This window comes from Gorilla gorilla, chromosome 4, assembly GCF_029281585.2.
Source record: "Gorilla gorilla gorilla isolate KB3781 chromosome 4, NHGRI_mGorGor1-v2.1_pri, whole genome shotgun sequence".
NCBI lineage: Eukaryota > Metazoa > Chordata > Mammalia > Primates > Hominidae > Gorilla > Gorilla gorilla.
In genome coordinates, this window is record NC_073228.2 from 64,906,500 (window position 1) to 64,922,618 (window position 16,119).

The 16,119-nt window shown below is 38.0% G+C and overlaps 1 protein-coding gene across 3 annotated transcripts in view; it reads right to left on the reverse strand.

Annotated features, from left to right (window-relative positions):
* The window catches only part of NLK (nemo like kinase), a 163,573-nt gene that overhangs the window by 24,540 nt on the left and 122,914 nt on the right, over positions 1-16,119 (reverse strand). For all 3 annotated transcript variants that reach the window (XR_010133827.1, XM_019028377.4, XM_055388689.2), the window contains exons 6-7: positions 12,587-12,796; positions 8,793-8,894 (exon numbers count right to left, since the gene is read on the reverse strand). Coding sequence is in view for 2 of the 3 variants with exons in the window: in XM_019028377.4 (XP_018883922.1) it covers positions 8,793-8,894; positions 12,587-12,796 (312 nt within the window). In the remaining variant the exon portion in view is untranslated. The remainder of the gene's footprint in view (positions 1-8,792; positions 8,895-12,586; positions 12,797-16,119) is intronic.

Genomic DNA, 16,119 nt, shown 5'->3' on the forward strand with positions numbered 1-16,119 from the left:
ATGGCTGGCTTTTTTTTTTGTTTCTTTTTTGAGGCAGAGTCTTGCTCTGTTGCCCAGGCTGGAGTGCAGTGGTGTGATTGATCTCGGCTCACTGCAACCTCCACCTCCCAGGTTGAAGCAATTCTCCTGCCTCAGCCTCCAGAGTAGCTGGGATTACAGGCACCTGCCACACGCGTGGCTAATTTTTTTGTATTTTTAGTGGAGCGGGGTTTTGCCATGTTGCCCAGGCTGGTTTCGAACTCCCGAGCTCAGGCAATCTGCCTGCCTCGGACTCCCCAAGTGCTGGGATTACAGGTGTGAGCCACCGCACCCACCCTCACTAACTTTTTTAAAAATTTTTTTGTAGAGACAGGGTCTCCCTGTGTTGCCCAGGCTGATCTCAAACCCTTGGTCTCAAGTGATCCTCCCATCTTGGCCTCCCGAAGTGCTAGGATTACAAGTGTAAGCCACCATGCCCAGCCTAAGTATTTCTTGTTTAAAAATGTGTGAGTCTATAAAGCTCTGAAATTATCTGTATTAGTCAAAATAAGGAGAGGTGGAGAGTGATGGGGAAGAGGCTCTAACTTATAACTTAATTTACATGTGTTTTACACAAGAATTTTTTTTATTGTGTAAAGTGAAGTAATTTGATATTCCTGAAAAATTTTTACTGTGAATAGCTGTCTTCTTTTTTACTAGCCTGTGCAGGTTGGCAGCCAAATTCCAGACAATTCATACAATTGAATTGCCTCACCATAAACAGTTCTTTCCCTTCCACTCTCAAAGTGAAACTACTCAAACTATTTTTGTGGTGAAGATATGTCATAGCTTAGCAAAGGGAACACTGGAAGAAGTACTAGAAGACATGAGTTTGAATCCTATCCTTGCCATTACTAGACTTAGGTAAGTCACTCAAGCTTTGGCTTTCTCATCTGTTAAACTGCACCAGTACACACACCCCTACCTCCTAACATCATTGCTACTCATTTAGCAACCACCCAATGTCAGGGCCTGGGTTAGTTATTGAAGTAATGAAGATGAAAAAGACTTCTCTGGTGGGCAAGGAAGACAGGCAAATAAGTAGTTCTATATGCCAGTGAATGAGGACAGAGAACAAATTAAAAGGCAGAATTTTTAAGGACAACTGGGTATGGAATGAGTGGCTGAAGAAAATAAAATGAGTGATGTTAAGGCTACCTGAAATTTTGAATTTCTCCCTCCACCAAATTTCACCTTTCTTTATAGAAGGACACCTCAACAAATACAATAAAAATAAAAGTATAATTTCAGCCTAGAACAGCCATATTACATACTTTCTCCTTTTTTGTGTCAGTTTATTCATGCCAATGGTTCTTCAGAAAGACAACGATTAAAATTTTAGTTTCTAGCATTGGCTCCACAGGAAAGACGAAGTGCTACAGATACTGCATTTCTAAGTTCACTTTCTTCCCACTAACTCACCAGCCATTAGGTTAAAACCATTTGGACCACGATATCAGCAACAAACAAGAAGAAGTTTACATTTCTCTTAAGTGCAATAGAATCAATCTGAATAAGCAAAAAAAAAAAAAAAAAGAATGCTTAGAAATATGCCCTAGAACTGGGCACGGTGGCTCATGCCTGTAATCACAACCCTTTGGGAGGCCAAGGTGGGAGAACTGCTTGAGCCCAGGAAGTTGAGACTAGGCAACTTAGAGAGATCCTGTCTCTTTGAGTCTCACTCTGTCACCCAGGCTAGAGTGCAGAGGCGCAATCTTGGCTCACTGCAACCTCTGCCTCCCAGGTTCAAGCAATTCTCCTGCCTCAGCCTCCCGAGTAGCTGGGATTACAGGTGTCTGCCACCACACCTGGCTAACTTTCTTTGTATTTTTAGTAGAGACAGGCTTTCACCATGTTGGCCAGGCTGGTCTTGAATTCCTGACCTCAAGTGATTCGCCTGCCTTGGCCTCCCAGAGTGCTGGAATTACAGGCATGAGCCACCATTCCCAGCCGGGAGACCCTCTCTCTTAAAATAAAATAAAATAAAAAATAAAATAAAATAAAAAAGGCTAGGCAGGGTGGTATGTGCTTGTAGTCCCAGTTATTCGAGAGGCTGAGGTGGGAGGATTGCTTGAGCCTGGAAAGTTGAGGCTGCAGTGAGCTATGCACTCTAGTCTGGGTGACAGAGAGAGACCCTGTCTCAAAAGAAAAAAAAAATATGCCCTAAACATCTCATTTGGAAATATTTTTGCCAATTCTCCTAACATTCACACATGTTAAATTTCCTCCTTTAAAATAAACTGCTCCATTTTCTGTTTGTTCTGCAAGTTTATAAGTAACTTAGCAATGTGGGAGTGAGTGGGTGCCAGTGCTGAATCATGAGGACAGGAAGGGGTATAAAGAGTTCTCTATTAATGACTATGATTAATTAAATGAAGCAAAGATGAGCTTCTGGACTTGGGTGAGTGGCCCTAAATGATATGCCAGAGTCATCATAAGCTAACTGCAGCATGCTGGTTGCTACAGCAGAGTCAGCTAGACTGTGCAAGTGTCCCAAGCAGACGTTCCTATTAGTTTTCATTCAACTACATGTAAGTTTTAGACCTTAGCTGGCAGTAAAGAAGCTGTGATGATCAGTCAGTAACATTAAGTGAGCATGCACAGTGAGTACACAATAGTAAGCACTCTGGGGTGACATAAACCCCCACCTATAAAATAAGTTTGAACTGAATGAACTCTCTAAGATCCTTAGAGTCTGTTAAATATAAGATATGGTTCCTGTCAGGAGACAGGACTATCTTCACTTCGCAAAAATATTGTTATCTATTTCTGACACAATTAGGTGGGAACAAACTGAGGAAAACTGAAGACCTAAACCTAATTATAAGAGAAGAACAAGAGGACTAAGAGCTGACAATAGACTTTTCAATCCTATCAACAGGTCAGTTGAAGAACTATCTTCTTTAATAGATACGTGGGCTGTGGCAGCTATACTTCCCTTCATTCAAGATTTTGAGTTGTAGAAAAGAGATAATAAACTTGAAACATCACACAGTGTTTTATTCTGCCCAGCATTCCCTGACCTTTAGGGAACCACCCCCTTTCACTCCCAAACCAAGTGGTTTGATTAGGCTTGATTGCAATCTCCCAACTCCTAAGGATGGGCACCTGACCCAGGCCTGGCCAATCAAATGATACCCTTCCTGAGCACCATGACCAGCTCCAGGATGGACACATGGTCTGAAATAGGCAAGGGACAGACAATGGGATGGCTAACCCAATATATACCCTCAACCCTCTTTTCCTTATCTGACTTTATTATATAGAACAGAAAAGCTAAATACTCTTTATTAGCCTGTTTTGCAGCTAGGAGGTCACATATGACACAGTTCTGGATGATGACATATGAGCAGGAGTTTGCTAAGCAGGCTTCTAGGAAAGCTTTTGCTTTCCCGATTAAGGGAACAGATACTGCTAATGCACCTTCTTTCCTCCATTTTCTTGCTTTGAATATCGATGTGATTTCTGGACAAGCTACAGTTATATGGTGACAAGTTACCATATAGTACGCAGGCAACATTCTAAAGATGGCAGGGCAGAAAATGAAAAAGCTGGATCCTTGACACAAGTAAGCTACTCTATCAGCTCCAGACTATGGAGGAAACCTCTTGATATGACGAAAACGTGTACTCTTATTTCTTAAACCACTATAATTTTCTACTACTTACAGCCAAACACATTCCTAATAAAAAGTCTTTCAAAGATTTTTTCTGGAGCTATTTAGGAAGCTCTTTCCAGAAGGATTGTTATGGTAATAGAATGTAGGCCTGGACTGCCGGCTCCATCTTTGCAAACACTTGGGGAAATCCTGTTTGAAAATGAAGGCAGAACACAGGAAAGCGGAGCAGAGGAGAGTCAGATTCCTGGCATGGAAGATCATCTCACAACCTGAATTCCAACAGGGCCTGAAGTCGGCTGTAGCTCAAGATTTTTCAGTTATGAGCCTTTAAGAGTTCCCTTTTTCGCTTAAGCCAGTTTAAACTAAGTTTCACTGGAAAGAGTCTTGACTAAACATGCCACATAGAAGCATTTATATTAACCAACTAACACAAATACATTAATTTGACACATTAATCTGTGACTTTAAGATGACAGTCAAATAGGTTCTCCTTCTGTGTACGTATACAGTTGACCCTTGAACAACACAGGTTTGAATTGCATGGGTCCACTTATATGTGAATTTTTTTCAACAGAAATTATATTGAGTGTGCCTGCCTCTCCTTCCACCTCCTCCACCACTTTCGCCTCTGCCACCCCTCCTTTCTCTTCCTCCTCAGCCTACTCAATATGAAGACAATGAGGATGAAGACCTTTATGATGATCCACTTACAAACAGTCTATTTTCTCTTCCTTATAATTTTTCTTAATAACATTTTATTTTCTCTGGCTTACTTTAAGAATACAGTATATAATACATATAAACATACGAAATGTGTTAATCGACTTATACATGGATTTTCAACTGTAGGCAGGGGGTTAGGGGGGTGGAGTTGGCACCCCAGCCCCTGCATTGCTTAAGGGCCCATTGTATTTGTATGTTTTTAAAAGTCCCATATTCTATTTATACAAATATATGTAAATAAATGAATATAAATATGTGAATATATATCCGGAAAGATATTCTCAAATTAATCCAGACAAGACTGGGATTGGGGGTGGTAGTTGCAGATAACTAACTTGCTGTAAAATTTTTATTTTATATGTTCTCACAGATTACCTGCAGATATACAAATGAAATTTTAATAAGTCTGCTGTGAATATGTAAGTGCCAGGCAGTGTATACTAGCTAAGAACATAGATTTTAGAGTTAAAGAAACCTAATTTTAACATCTGGCTTATGACATTAGGCATGTTATTTAACTTCTGTTAATCTTCCATTTCCCATCTGTAAAAAGGAATAGTAATGGTACATTATAGTGTTATTGTGAGAATTTAATGAGCTAGTATATAAGAATTGTTCAGTACATAGCAAAAGTTCTAATTATTGTTAGAAATTATGAACAAAAATGATAATTTATGTCTAACTTTGAGTAATTACTTAAATGAAAACTACTTGAAAGAAGCTTAGTTTTTCTCAGTCCAAACTCAAAAACTTGTATTGAATTTTTAGAAGTATTCTTCATGAGTTTAAACACCATCAATCTAATATTCCTATATTAAGTAATTTAAAATAAATACAGTGAGATAGAACTTGCCCCAGTTAGACCCCCAAATGAAGACCTCCCAATTGGCCTAAGCAGCATCACTGAGGATTACTAGGAGTCTTTTCTAAAAGCCAGAGGCTCCTTCTGTGTGCACACATTTTTATTTCATGTAAAGTGTTATATAGTTCACTGTATTGTTTGTAAGCTGAAAAGAAATTCACCCCAAATTTTTCTATGGATTTTCGTAAAGATCCTTTATGTTAAGGCATAAAAAAAAACTGAAGCTTATCAAATGCCTTTTCTGCATTAATTGAGATAAACATGATTTTTCTCGCTTAAGGAGTTAAAAATATTAATAGATTTTTCTGTTATAAAATATTAATAGATTTTCTGTAGGTGAACCACCCTTGCATTACTGGGATAAACCCCACTTGATCACAGTGTATAATTTTTAGAAGTCACAAGCTTTATCTGCTATTTTAGAGTCATAACTTTAATGGTTAATATTTATTAAATGTTTAGTATGTGCCAGGCACTATTCTATGCTCTCCTTACATGCATTAGCTCTTTTCTCACTGTAACAATTTAATGAGGTAAAACTATTTTTAATTACCATTTTACAGATGAATGAACTGATATACACAGAGGTTAAATAATCTGCCTAAGTCACAAAGGGAGGTACTAGTAAAGCCAGGATTCATACTCAATCTGTCTGAAAACCGTATTGTACAACTCCCAGTTCACCATTCAAAACACGTGCAACATGGTGAAACTGAGATTGACACTACACTCTTTTTTTTTGAGACGAAGTCTTGCTGTGTCGCCCAGGCTGGAGTGCAGTGGCGTGATCTCGGCTCACTGCAAGCTCAGCCTCCTGGGTTCATGCCATTCTCCTGCCGCCTCCCGAGTAGCTGGGACTACAGGCGCCTGCCACCACGCCTGGCTAAATTTTTTTTTATTTTTATTTTTTTAGTAGAGACGGGGTTTCACCACGTTAGCCAGGATGATCTCGATCTCCTGACCTCGTGATCCGCCTGCCTCCGCCTCCCAAAGTGCTGGGATTACAGGCATGAGCCGCTGCGCCCGGCTGACACTACACTCTTAATCACTACAGTCCAGAGGTTATAAATTGAGTACATAACCTGTGCAGAGCACTAAGCTAAACCCTATACATTTTGCAGAAAAGTCATGATGTACCAAAACATAAGCTATATTGTATATTCCAAAGACCAAATTAATCTTTTAAAGTAAAAAAAAAAAAATCCAGGTGGCTACATACCAAATATAATTGTGTGTAGGTGTCTTCCAACCTCAGCTGTAAATAGCTATAACATGAATGGCGATACCTTCAAGAAGCTGCTAATAGGCCAACAAGAGGCACATAGGATATGCATCATGTGGATGGTGAGTGGGCATGGAGTGGGAAGTGAAAAGGTAGAATCTGATTGGTGGCTTAAGTAAAGAGCTTCAAGAACCTGTTGACATCTCATGAGAGCAGCGATGATAAAGATCAACTAGCAAACATAGATCAAAAACTGAATTTCCATACTGGAGGAAAAGTGGAAAGCAGGCAATATGCTAGGTTTATTTACATTCAATTATGTATTGTTGGTATAACTTTATACACATCTAGCTGGATTAGTGCTAAAAGACCATGAACATCTGCCTAAGGAGACCACTTCAAGCAGTGGATAAAAGCCGTTTAAAGACTTTAAAGTCTCTGCAAAGTGCATCTAGCCTTTAAGCAGAAATGGCCTCCTAACTAGTTTTCACTCCACCAGTCTTCTCTTCAAAATCAAAATATGCCGACACCAAGACTGGAAAGGGCTGCCCCTAACTTTTACCACAGTGCTCCCTTAAGGTCATCACTAAACTCAGTGATAAGCAAAGGGATTACTGTTAAGAGGCCAATTAATAGCAAAATACATAAAAAATGATTTGTTTAGACATCTCAACCTATTTAACTAGTTAAATAATAGTGGAACTTTGGATTTTCCTTTCCTCTTCCTTTGCTTTACAAAATAATATATTTACCCTTTTTTTATTTCATGGAAAGTCTTAGGTTTTTACAACTAACAGATTTTTAAAATTTTCACAGAAAAAGTACTCAATTGCCAGGAATGCTCAGAGCAGTGCACAGTGACTTTTGGTGCAGTAGGTTACATTTTCCAGCCGTTCTATCTAGACAGCAGACAGGAAACTCCTCAGGAAACCTTGTTCTTCAGGCTGCTGTTTAGCAACTCTTTGACACAGATGATTAATTAACTAGCAACCATTAACAACAGTTAAAACTCCTCTAGAGACAGAAGGGTAGCATAAGGGTGTCTGATCTTCTTCACTCTTCATTATTGTTTACCTTGAACCAGGCAAGATTTACTAATTAATGAAGTCAGTGAAAGATGACAATTATTTTGCTACTTCTAAGGACACATTTACCAAGAGGCATTAGTAAATTAGTTTTATGTTCCTGATGCTGGCCAATAAATGGAACATAATAGATCTTGTTAGTTCCTTCTATAATACAGAACTTTCCTCTAGGTTAAGACTTACTGTGCTCTTCTCAAGGTGTTAGGGCCTCATATTATTTTACAGTTCTAAACCAAATGCAACAGAAACATGTAACCATCAGAGGGCTATTTAACATACAAGCATACATCTCTATTTACTAGCCTGGGCTGGTTTTAGAAGAGAACACACTTTACCTCATTGCCCTTTATGCCTGTGACAACAAAAGCTCTGGAGTCACACTAGAATTACAAAGAGAGAACCGCAAAGGGAAGGTGAGGCCTTCCCTTTGCCACCTTCCCTTTGCAAATGTCTGGCTGACAGTTTGAGAGGAGGAGTGTCAAATTCACTCTGTCATTTGGTACCATCAATCAGATAATCTAAATGTCCAATTCAAAAGAAACCAAAACTCAGGAAAATTTGTTGCTGGGTCATCCTGTTCAAGTCTTATCTGTTCTGTTTTAATTTGTTGCTCCTAGGAAAAGTATTCCCCTTATTCACTCTTCACATCATTAAGCTGTTCTGTCCAAAGGAGATAAGGAAGTGCTTGTAAAAACTGTTGCTAAATCAACAGGTGGAGATAAAAAAGCATTTTGTCTTTCTCAGCAGTGACTTGGCTAGTTGCAAGTAATACTGATGAGTGCAAATCTGGCAATCTATCTTCATACTTCTTTTCTAACAACATTCACATCTGATTCTGTGTTAGTGGCAAGAGTGCAATAGCAACAGCTTCACATTCCTGGCTGGAATAAGAAATACGAGGTATTTTGGCTCAGTATTTGGAAAGGACATCTTGATATACATGTAGTAGGTTATGGCATTGAGGTCAAAGCTCCATCTCCAGTAATTTTTCCCATAGACACCAATAAATCAGGAGACACGAAGTCAAGGGTCATCTATTAGCAAAGGAGCTACACAAACACGCACTTTCTCCTACGGCATTAGGAATGAGATTTTATTCAGTTTGACAAATGTTGAACATTTTCTTACTTAGGACCTTGATGTTAAAAAAAAAAATCCTACAGATAATACATTTGCTTAAAAATCCTTAATAGATTACTCTATTGGAAGGGAAATCTTGCCCAAACAGATGGTTACCAGAAAAAGACTCCCCCCTCCTCTCACCTGTTTATGAGGACCCCTGAGTATATGTGCCTTAGCGCCTTCACAAGCTGTCCTCATTGCTTCCAGTGATGGTGTGCCCAACAGATCCGTGATCAAATCCAACTACAAGGAAATAAAATACAGATAGATAGTAATCTCATGGAAATAACTTTTCATTACTCTTAAATCATAGCCTTAGAGAAGCGGACCAAATCTGGGGGAAAAAACCTTAAGACAAGCTCTAGATTAACTGACAGGACTACTTTCACTTTCTGGCCTATTAAAAAAGATTTCTAGGAATTTATAATAAATAAATTCCTCATGTAAAGGAATTTAAATAAATTCCTGTTAATTTATTATTCCTATTTATTATTTAAAAGTTCCTATCTATCCTATTCCTATTTATCCTATTATTTATTATATATAGGATTATCCTATATATCCCATTCCTATTTATCCTATTTCTATTTATCCTATTCCTATTTATCCTATTATTTAGTTCCTATTTATCCTATTATTTAAAAGTTTCTACTTATTTATTTAAAAGTTCCTATTTATATGATAGAAATATAGAAAATACGTTTTGATAAGCATGACATTCTAAGGCTATAGCAATTTGGGAGTCTGCATGTCTGTCCTGTTTTCTTGATACCATAGCATCTAAGATCTTTGCAAAGTTGAACTCTTCTGTTGATGCCTAATGACTATTCTTTCCCAACAGTTAATGAATGGATTCTGATGCTTCAAATGGATTCAGGCTCACCAAGGAGCTAATCCACAAATCAGACACCTGTGATTTAATAAATACTGAAAATATTCACACCTGAAATGAAAGCTAAGCTCTCCATGCTTGGGCCAGTACACATCCTTTACATTCTAGTCATGCTAGAAATCTCTTACACTGGCAGAAAACTGTGACACTTAGAAAAATATGACACCACATAAGACATTTAGCTAGCTGGACACAATAACAGAGACCAATAAAACAGTCTTCTTGCAAACAAGTCTTTGGGTAGCAAACTATCTTACCAATTTTCTGTAGTGTCACAATTGTTCTAACTTCATAACCTAATTAGCAATAACATTTCATTTGGATCCTTCCAGGATGGGAAATTCTTATCTAGAGAACACTTCTTTTCCTGGTTCTGGGCTTGCCGAATATAAAGCACTATTTTCTGCACTTATCTAAACCATGGGGTAGCCATCAGCATCACCACCCTACAGGTTAATGGAGATACTTGAGAAGCTTGCTTTCCACAGAAGTAAAGATCTCTATACAAAGCTTTTTGGGAAAAGTGTGTAGGTGATACTTTTGGATCTCTAACAACCACACTAAAGGCAGAAGGAAATGACTAGCTTATAAAAACAAACTGAAACATTCAGAAAGTTGTCTAAAATGGGTCAGATCCATAGATAAGAAACACTTTTATGATGTCTGCTAGTACCAGGGTAATTAAATCTCAAAGATACAGAGAAAATACAACAGGAAATAATGACTTCCATTAGAAGTTAGAGCCTTTTCCTATTTTAGATCTTCATTTCTCACCCCAACACACACCAACAATTAGACAGACATGAATTCTCCTGCAGTGGCTATGTCAGACTGCCAAACTGAAGATCTATGTATTTCTCTAGCAAAGGGATATCTGAACTCCAGTCCAGTTGCTTCACACTTTCCCTCACATATTTTTTGCAGCAGCAATTCAAGATTCTTGTTCCATATATAGGATTTGAATACTTCCTTATTATTTTTTACTTAAGCTTTTCTGTATGCAAGGTAGTAGTCACATCCATTTTATGACAGCTTATGTCCAGATATGATAGTCTTACAGGTTAAGTCTGTTAAACTTTACTTTCTGAAGAAATTGAAAAGTGAATATTGTCAAAAGTACCCAACATTAGATTATGTATTATATGTACATAATTTTTTTAACACCAGAATCAATTTTTAAGATGTAAACTTTAAAAAAGACAGTTCAAACGTATAGCATAGAAAAATTTAAATGTTGATAAAAGCAGATATAGTTTCTAACATATTAGGTAAAAATTCTTTGTAGAAAAAGCATAAAAGAAATAATTCTGTCTGGTCAAGTGCATTAATTATTTACAAAGACACAGTAGTCAGTGTGATCTTTTAAAATGTCATCAATCAAATCTTAGTATTCCTTTGGTCAAAACCTTCATTTAAGTTTTCTATCACACTTAGAATAAAATCTTAAGGCTTTATCATGTCACCATGGCCAGGTTCTTTCTCACTTTCTGACCTCATTTCCTACAGCGTCTTCCATCACATATGTTCCCTCCAACATGCCATGCTTGTTCCTGCCTCAGGGGCTTTGTTATGGTGGTTGTCCCTCTTCTTGGAACACTTCTCCAGCATCTTACTGCCTTATTTTATGTGGGTGAAATGTTATATCCTCAGAGAATCCTTTAGTGCCTGCTCTGCTCTGCCACCATTGTCTATCCCTAACCTGGCTACATTTTTCTTTATGGAACTTCCATTACTTGGAATCATATTTATTTGCATATTTATTTTTGTCTCATGTAAAAGTTTCACAAAGGTTAAGAACAACGCTGTCTTATTTACTGCTGTATCCCTAGAGTCCTGGCACACTACCACCATCGTAATTGCAAACATTTACAGAGTGCTTACTATGTGCCAGGCCCCATTTTCAGTTTTCCTACTTCATTGTACAACAATCCTCAGAACAGTTTTAGGTGCCAAAAGAAAAAAAAAAAAAAAGAAGAAGAAGAAGAAAAAAAAAGGAACAGAGAGGTTAAGTAACTTACCCAAGGTTTAACATAAGTGGTGCAGCTAGGATTTGAACCCACCAATCTGATTTCACAGCCTGAGCTCATAGTTACTACATTATTTTCATGCACGCAAATTAATAAAAAATACCCAGTAATTATGTCAATATGTGTATTAGTGAATAATTAGCTTTAAAGACAATTCAAGTAACATGAATGGCTTCTAAAGGATTCTCTGAGGAAATTATATTTTAATCATCTCCTGATGTTCTCTGCCATATTTAGATATTTTAGTCCAATAATAAAGGTTAGAAATTTTCCTAAATGTTCAGATTTCAAGAAATCAACACACTAAAAATTTATATTCTAAGCACAAAGTGTAAGTACATTAAGTCACCAATACATTTTCAAGTCAGAGCCATTCACTTAGAAGGAAGAGAGGCCTTCTAACAACTGAAGATTATACCTGTGCAAATTGTCACAGCAGAGCTCACAGCTATGCATCAGTGCATATAATAAAGTCAACTGGCCGGGTGCAGTGGCTCATGCCTGTAATCCCAGCACTTTGGGAGGCTGAGGCAGGTGGATCACCTGAGGTCAGGAGTTCGAGACCAGCCTGGCCAATACAGCAAAACCGTGTCTCTACTAAAAATACAAAAACTAGCCAGGTGTGGTGGAGCGTGCCTGTAATCCCAGCTACTTGGGAGGCTGAGGCAGGAGAATCGCTTGAACCTGGCAGGTGGAGGTTGCAGTGAGCCAAGATGGGACCATTGCACTCCAGCCTGGGCAACAAGAGCAAAACTCCGTCTCAAAAAATAATAATAATAAATAAATAAATAAATAAATAAATAAATAAACTTAATACTCTCTCTAAAGGCTCATAAGTTACAAAATGAATCTCTTTGTAATCTTCAACTTTATAACTTTCTGAATTTTAAGTGAACCTGAATTTCCTAAAAGCAAATTAGACAGTATAATGAATAAGCCCAAGACACATGTGCAAGATGGATTTTCCTTCAAATCTGTAATAGAATTGAAAGTAAAGCCTTAAATTGAAATCATACCTGCTGAATGGGACTCTGTGCCTGAAACAATATTCTTCGTCCTAGTAGTTCTGCAAAGATACATCCCACAGACCAGATGTCAATAGCATTGCTGTAATGACGGCTGCCCATCAGGATTTCTGGAGCCCGATAATACTGAGTAACAACTTCCTGAGTCATATGACGGGATTCATCTAATTCTTCCACTCTGGCCAATCCAAAATCACAAATCTAGATAGAAAAGGCAATCAAAACATTGTCAAGCAAATACAAATGAAAGAGTAAAACAAAACATCAAAATTTTGATAGGGCACTGAACTTTGAAACTTCTTTTTTTTTTTTTTTTTTTTTGAGATGGAGTCTCACTCTGTCACCCAGGCTGGAGTGCAGTGGCACAATCTCAGCTCACTGCAACCTCTGCTTCCCGGGTTCAAGGGATTCTTCTGCCTCAGCCTCCCGAATAGCTGGGACTACAGGTGCCTACCACCACACCTGGCTAATTTTTTTTTTTTTTTGTATTATTTAGTAGAGAAGGGGTTTCACCATATTGGTCAGGCTGGTCTCAAACTCCTGACCTCAGGTGATCCATCTGCCTTGGCCTCCCAAAGTGCTGGGATTACAGGTGTGAGCCACTGCGCCCAGCCACTCTGGAACATTTTTAATGATATAGGTATAGTATATTTATGTCAGTATACAATCTGGTTTTATTTGGTTAAGAGAGGAAAAAAGTCTCAAACTTACATCATTTTCTTAAAAATATTCTTCTCATCTTTATCAATAAAAACATGTCTGTTTTCAGTTGATAATCAAAGCAAAAAAACTAGGTGAACGTAAACAACTTTATTTATTTTTTTAGACAGGGTCTCACTCTGTCTCCCTGGCTGGAGTGCAGTGGCGTGATCGATCTGAGCCTCCTCCCACCTCAGTCTCCTGAGTAGCTGGGACTACAGGCATGTGCTACCACACCTGGCTAATTTTTGTGGGTTTTTTTTTTTTTTTTTTTGTAGGGATGAGGTTTTGCCATGTTGCCCAGGCTGGTCGTGAACTCCTGGGTTCAAGCAATCTGCTTGCCTTGGCCTCCCAAAGTGCTGGGATAACAGGCGTGAGCTACTGCACCTGGCCAAATGCATACTTCTAGGTTTGATTTAGAGACCAACTGTTGGCCAGGCACAGTGGCTCATGCCCATAATCCCAGGGATTGAGAGGACTGCTTGAGAGATCAGGAGTTTAAGACCAGGCTGGACAACATAACAAGATCTCAACTCTACAAACAATTAAAAAAAAAAAAGCTGGGCATGGTGGTGTGCACCTGTAGCCCCGGCTACTCTGGAGGCTGAGGTGGGAGGACTGCTTGAGCCCAGGAGTTTGAGGCTACAGTGAGCTATTACTGTGCCACTGCACTCCAGCCTGGGAGACAGAGTGAGATTGAGACCCTATCTTTAAAAAAAATTTAAAACCCCCCACAAAACCAACTACTTTCAAGACTAGTTTATAGAGGAAGATATCATAAGATAAAGGGGTGTATCTTGAAGGTCTCCTTAGCTGAGACTGTGTCTGTCGTCTTTATGAAATATATATGAATTTCTTTAAAGCAATGGGTTTCAAACTGACTCCAGTTGAATCTAGTTCTGACTTTAGGCATTCCATGAATATTATATCCAAACTTCACATGTACCTATCTATTTAAAATACAAATTCATACTCAAATGTATAAATATGTTAAAATGCAGTATATGGTAGAATACTAATGCTACGGGGTTCATTCATTTCTTCATGCCATAAATATTTAAGTTAGTACTTGTTATATTACAGACTGTATGTTAGAATCTGGAGATACAGCAATAAATAATAAAGACAGGTTAACTTCTACACAAACTTAGAAATAAATCTTTTCTTGCTATTTCTGCTCAACTGAAAAGTATGCTGAGGGTTACAAGGTGAGCTATTAATAAACAGCAGCCGTGCCACCACCAGCAACTACTACTTATCTTTAGGAATTAAAATTTTCTTGATATTGGGCAATCAAAACACAACTAGGAGCACTGAGGATGAGATCAGATAGTAATGGCCATCTAAGCTCCAGTGTTCTCACTGATTAACTTTACAAGTCACAATATTGCAGGTGATAAAATACGATTTTAAATCTGTTTTCTAAATTGAAGTCCCCAAATAAGATTTTATTTGAAAAAGAGTTCTGGCAGCTTAAAAAGAAAGTCTGAAAACCCGGTTCTAAAGAAAACAAAATTTAGCCCCCAATTTTTGGCAATCCCCTCTTTCTGATTTGAATCTACTATGTCTGGTTACATCAAATGAATTCAGATGTGTATGTGGGAATGAATCAGTATGAAGCCACCATCTTTACAACTTAAGAAAGCAGGAAAATGTTCCATACTATACAGATAAACCATATAACATAACAACAAAAGCCCGAGTTCATCAAATATGTTCAAATAACATATATATATATATATATTTTTTTTTTTTGAGACAGTCTCACTCTGTCACCCAGACTGAAGTGCACTGACATGATGTCGGCTCACTGCAACCTCTGCCTCTCAGGTTCAAGTGATTCTCGTGCCTCTGCCTCCTGACAGCTGGGACTAGTGGCATGCGCCACCACGCCTGGCTAATTTTTGTATTTTTAGTAGAGACAGGGTTTTGCCATGTTGGCCAGGCTGGTCTCAAGTTCTGGCCTCAAGTGATCTGCCCACCTCAGCCTCCCAGTGCTGGGATTACAGGCGTGAGCCACTGCGCCCGGCCAAAATAACATATAATATTTTAAAAACTCTATTACTTGGCCATGACTCTTGAGGATATTTTTAAAAACCAAACCAACAAAAGGAAAGAACATAATTTTTTTCTCATATTTATATGAGAAAAACCAACCAACCACCCATCCAACAAAAAAAGGCCTTCTGTTATAAAGCAAATCCCTTATTAAAAACATCAGTATGATTTCATCATTTTTAGCAACTTATTTGGAAGACAACCTGAGTCCAAAATAGGAAGCTTACATGATCAGATAACTAAAAAAATTCCAGCAAAATTATCCATCTTGTGCTTAATAGGAAACAAAATACATTCACGATATGGAAGGATACTGATTTTTAAAAAATATTTTGTATAATGATCTTCAATGAATTTGTATGTTTGAGAAGAAAGAACTAGTGTCTGTAGCCTAGACTCTATTCTGGCTTTTTAAAAGTAGGCCCGTAAGATGAGTCAAAGGAGTGGAGCAAAATTTGTTTGTTCTGATTTGTGTGTTGTGTATTCACAAATGGCATTTTCCTTTAGTTGCCCATTCATACAGTCCAAGGTTATAAAACCATAACAGACAATTTGGAAAACGAACTTCAAGCAGTTAATGGCATCAAACATGACAGGTCCTGCACAAAATCCTGTGTGAAGTCTTCCAATCAAAAACCAAAATAAGAAGAAATTGGCTTAAACTGTCATAAGATTGATTAGGTATGAATAGGACAAAAAAATTTCTAACTATATGGTTTAAATTTTTTTTTTTTAATTAAAAAACGATTATGGGGATAGGTTGCAAG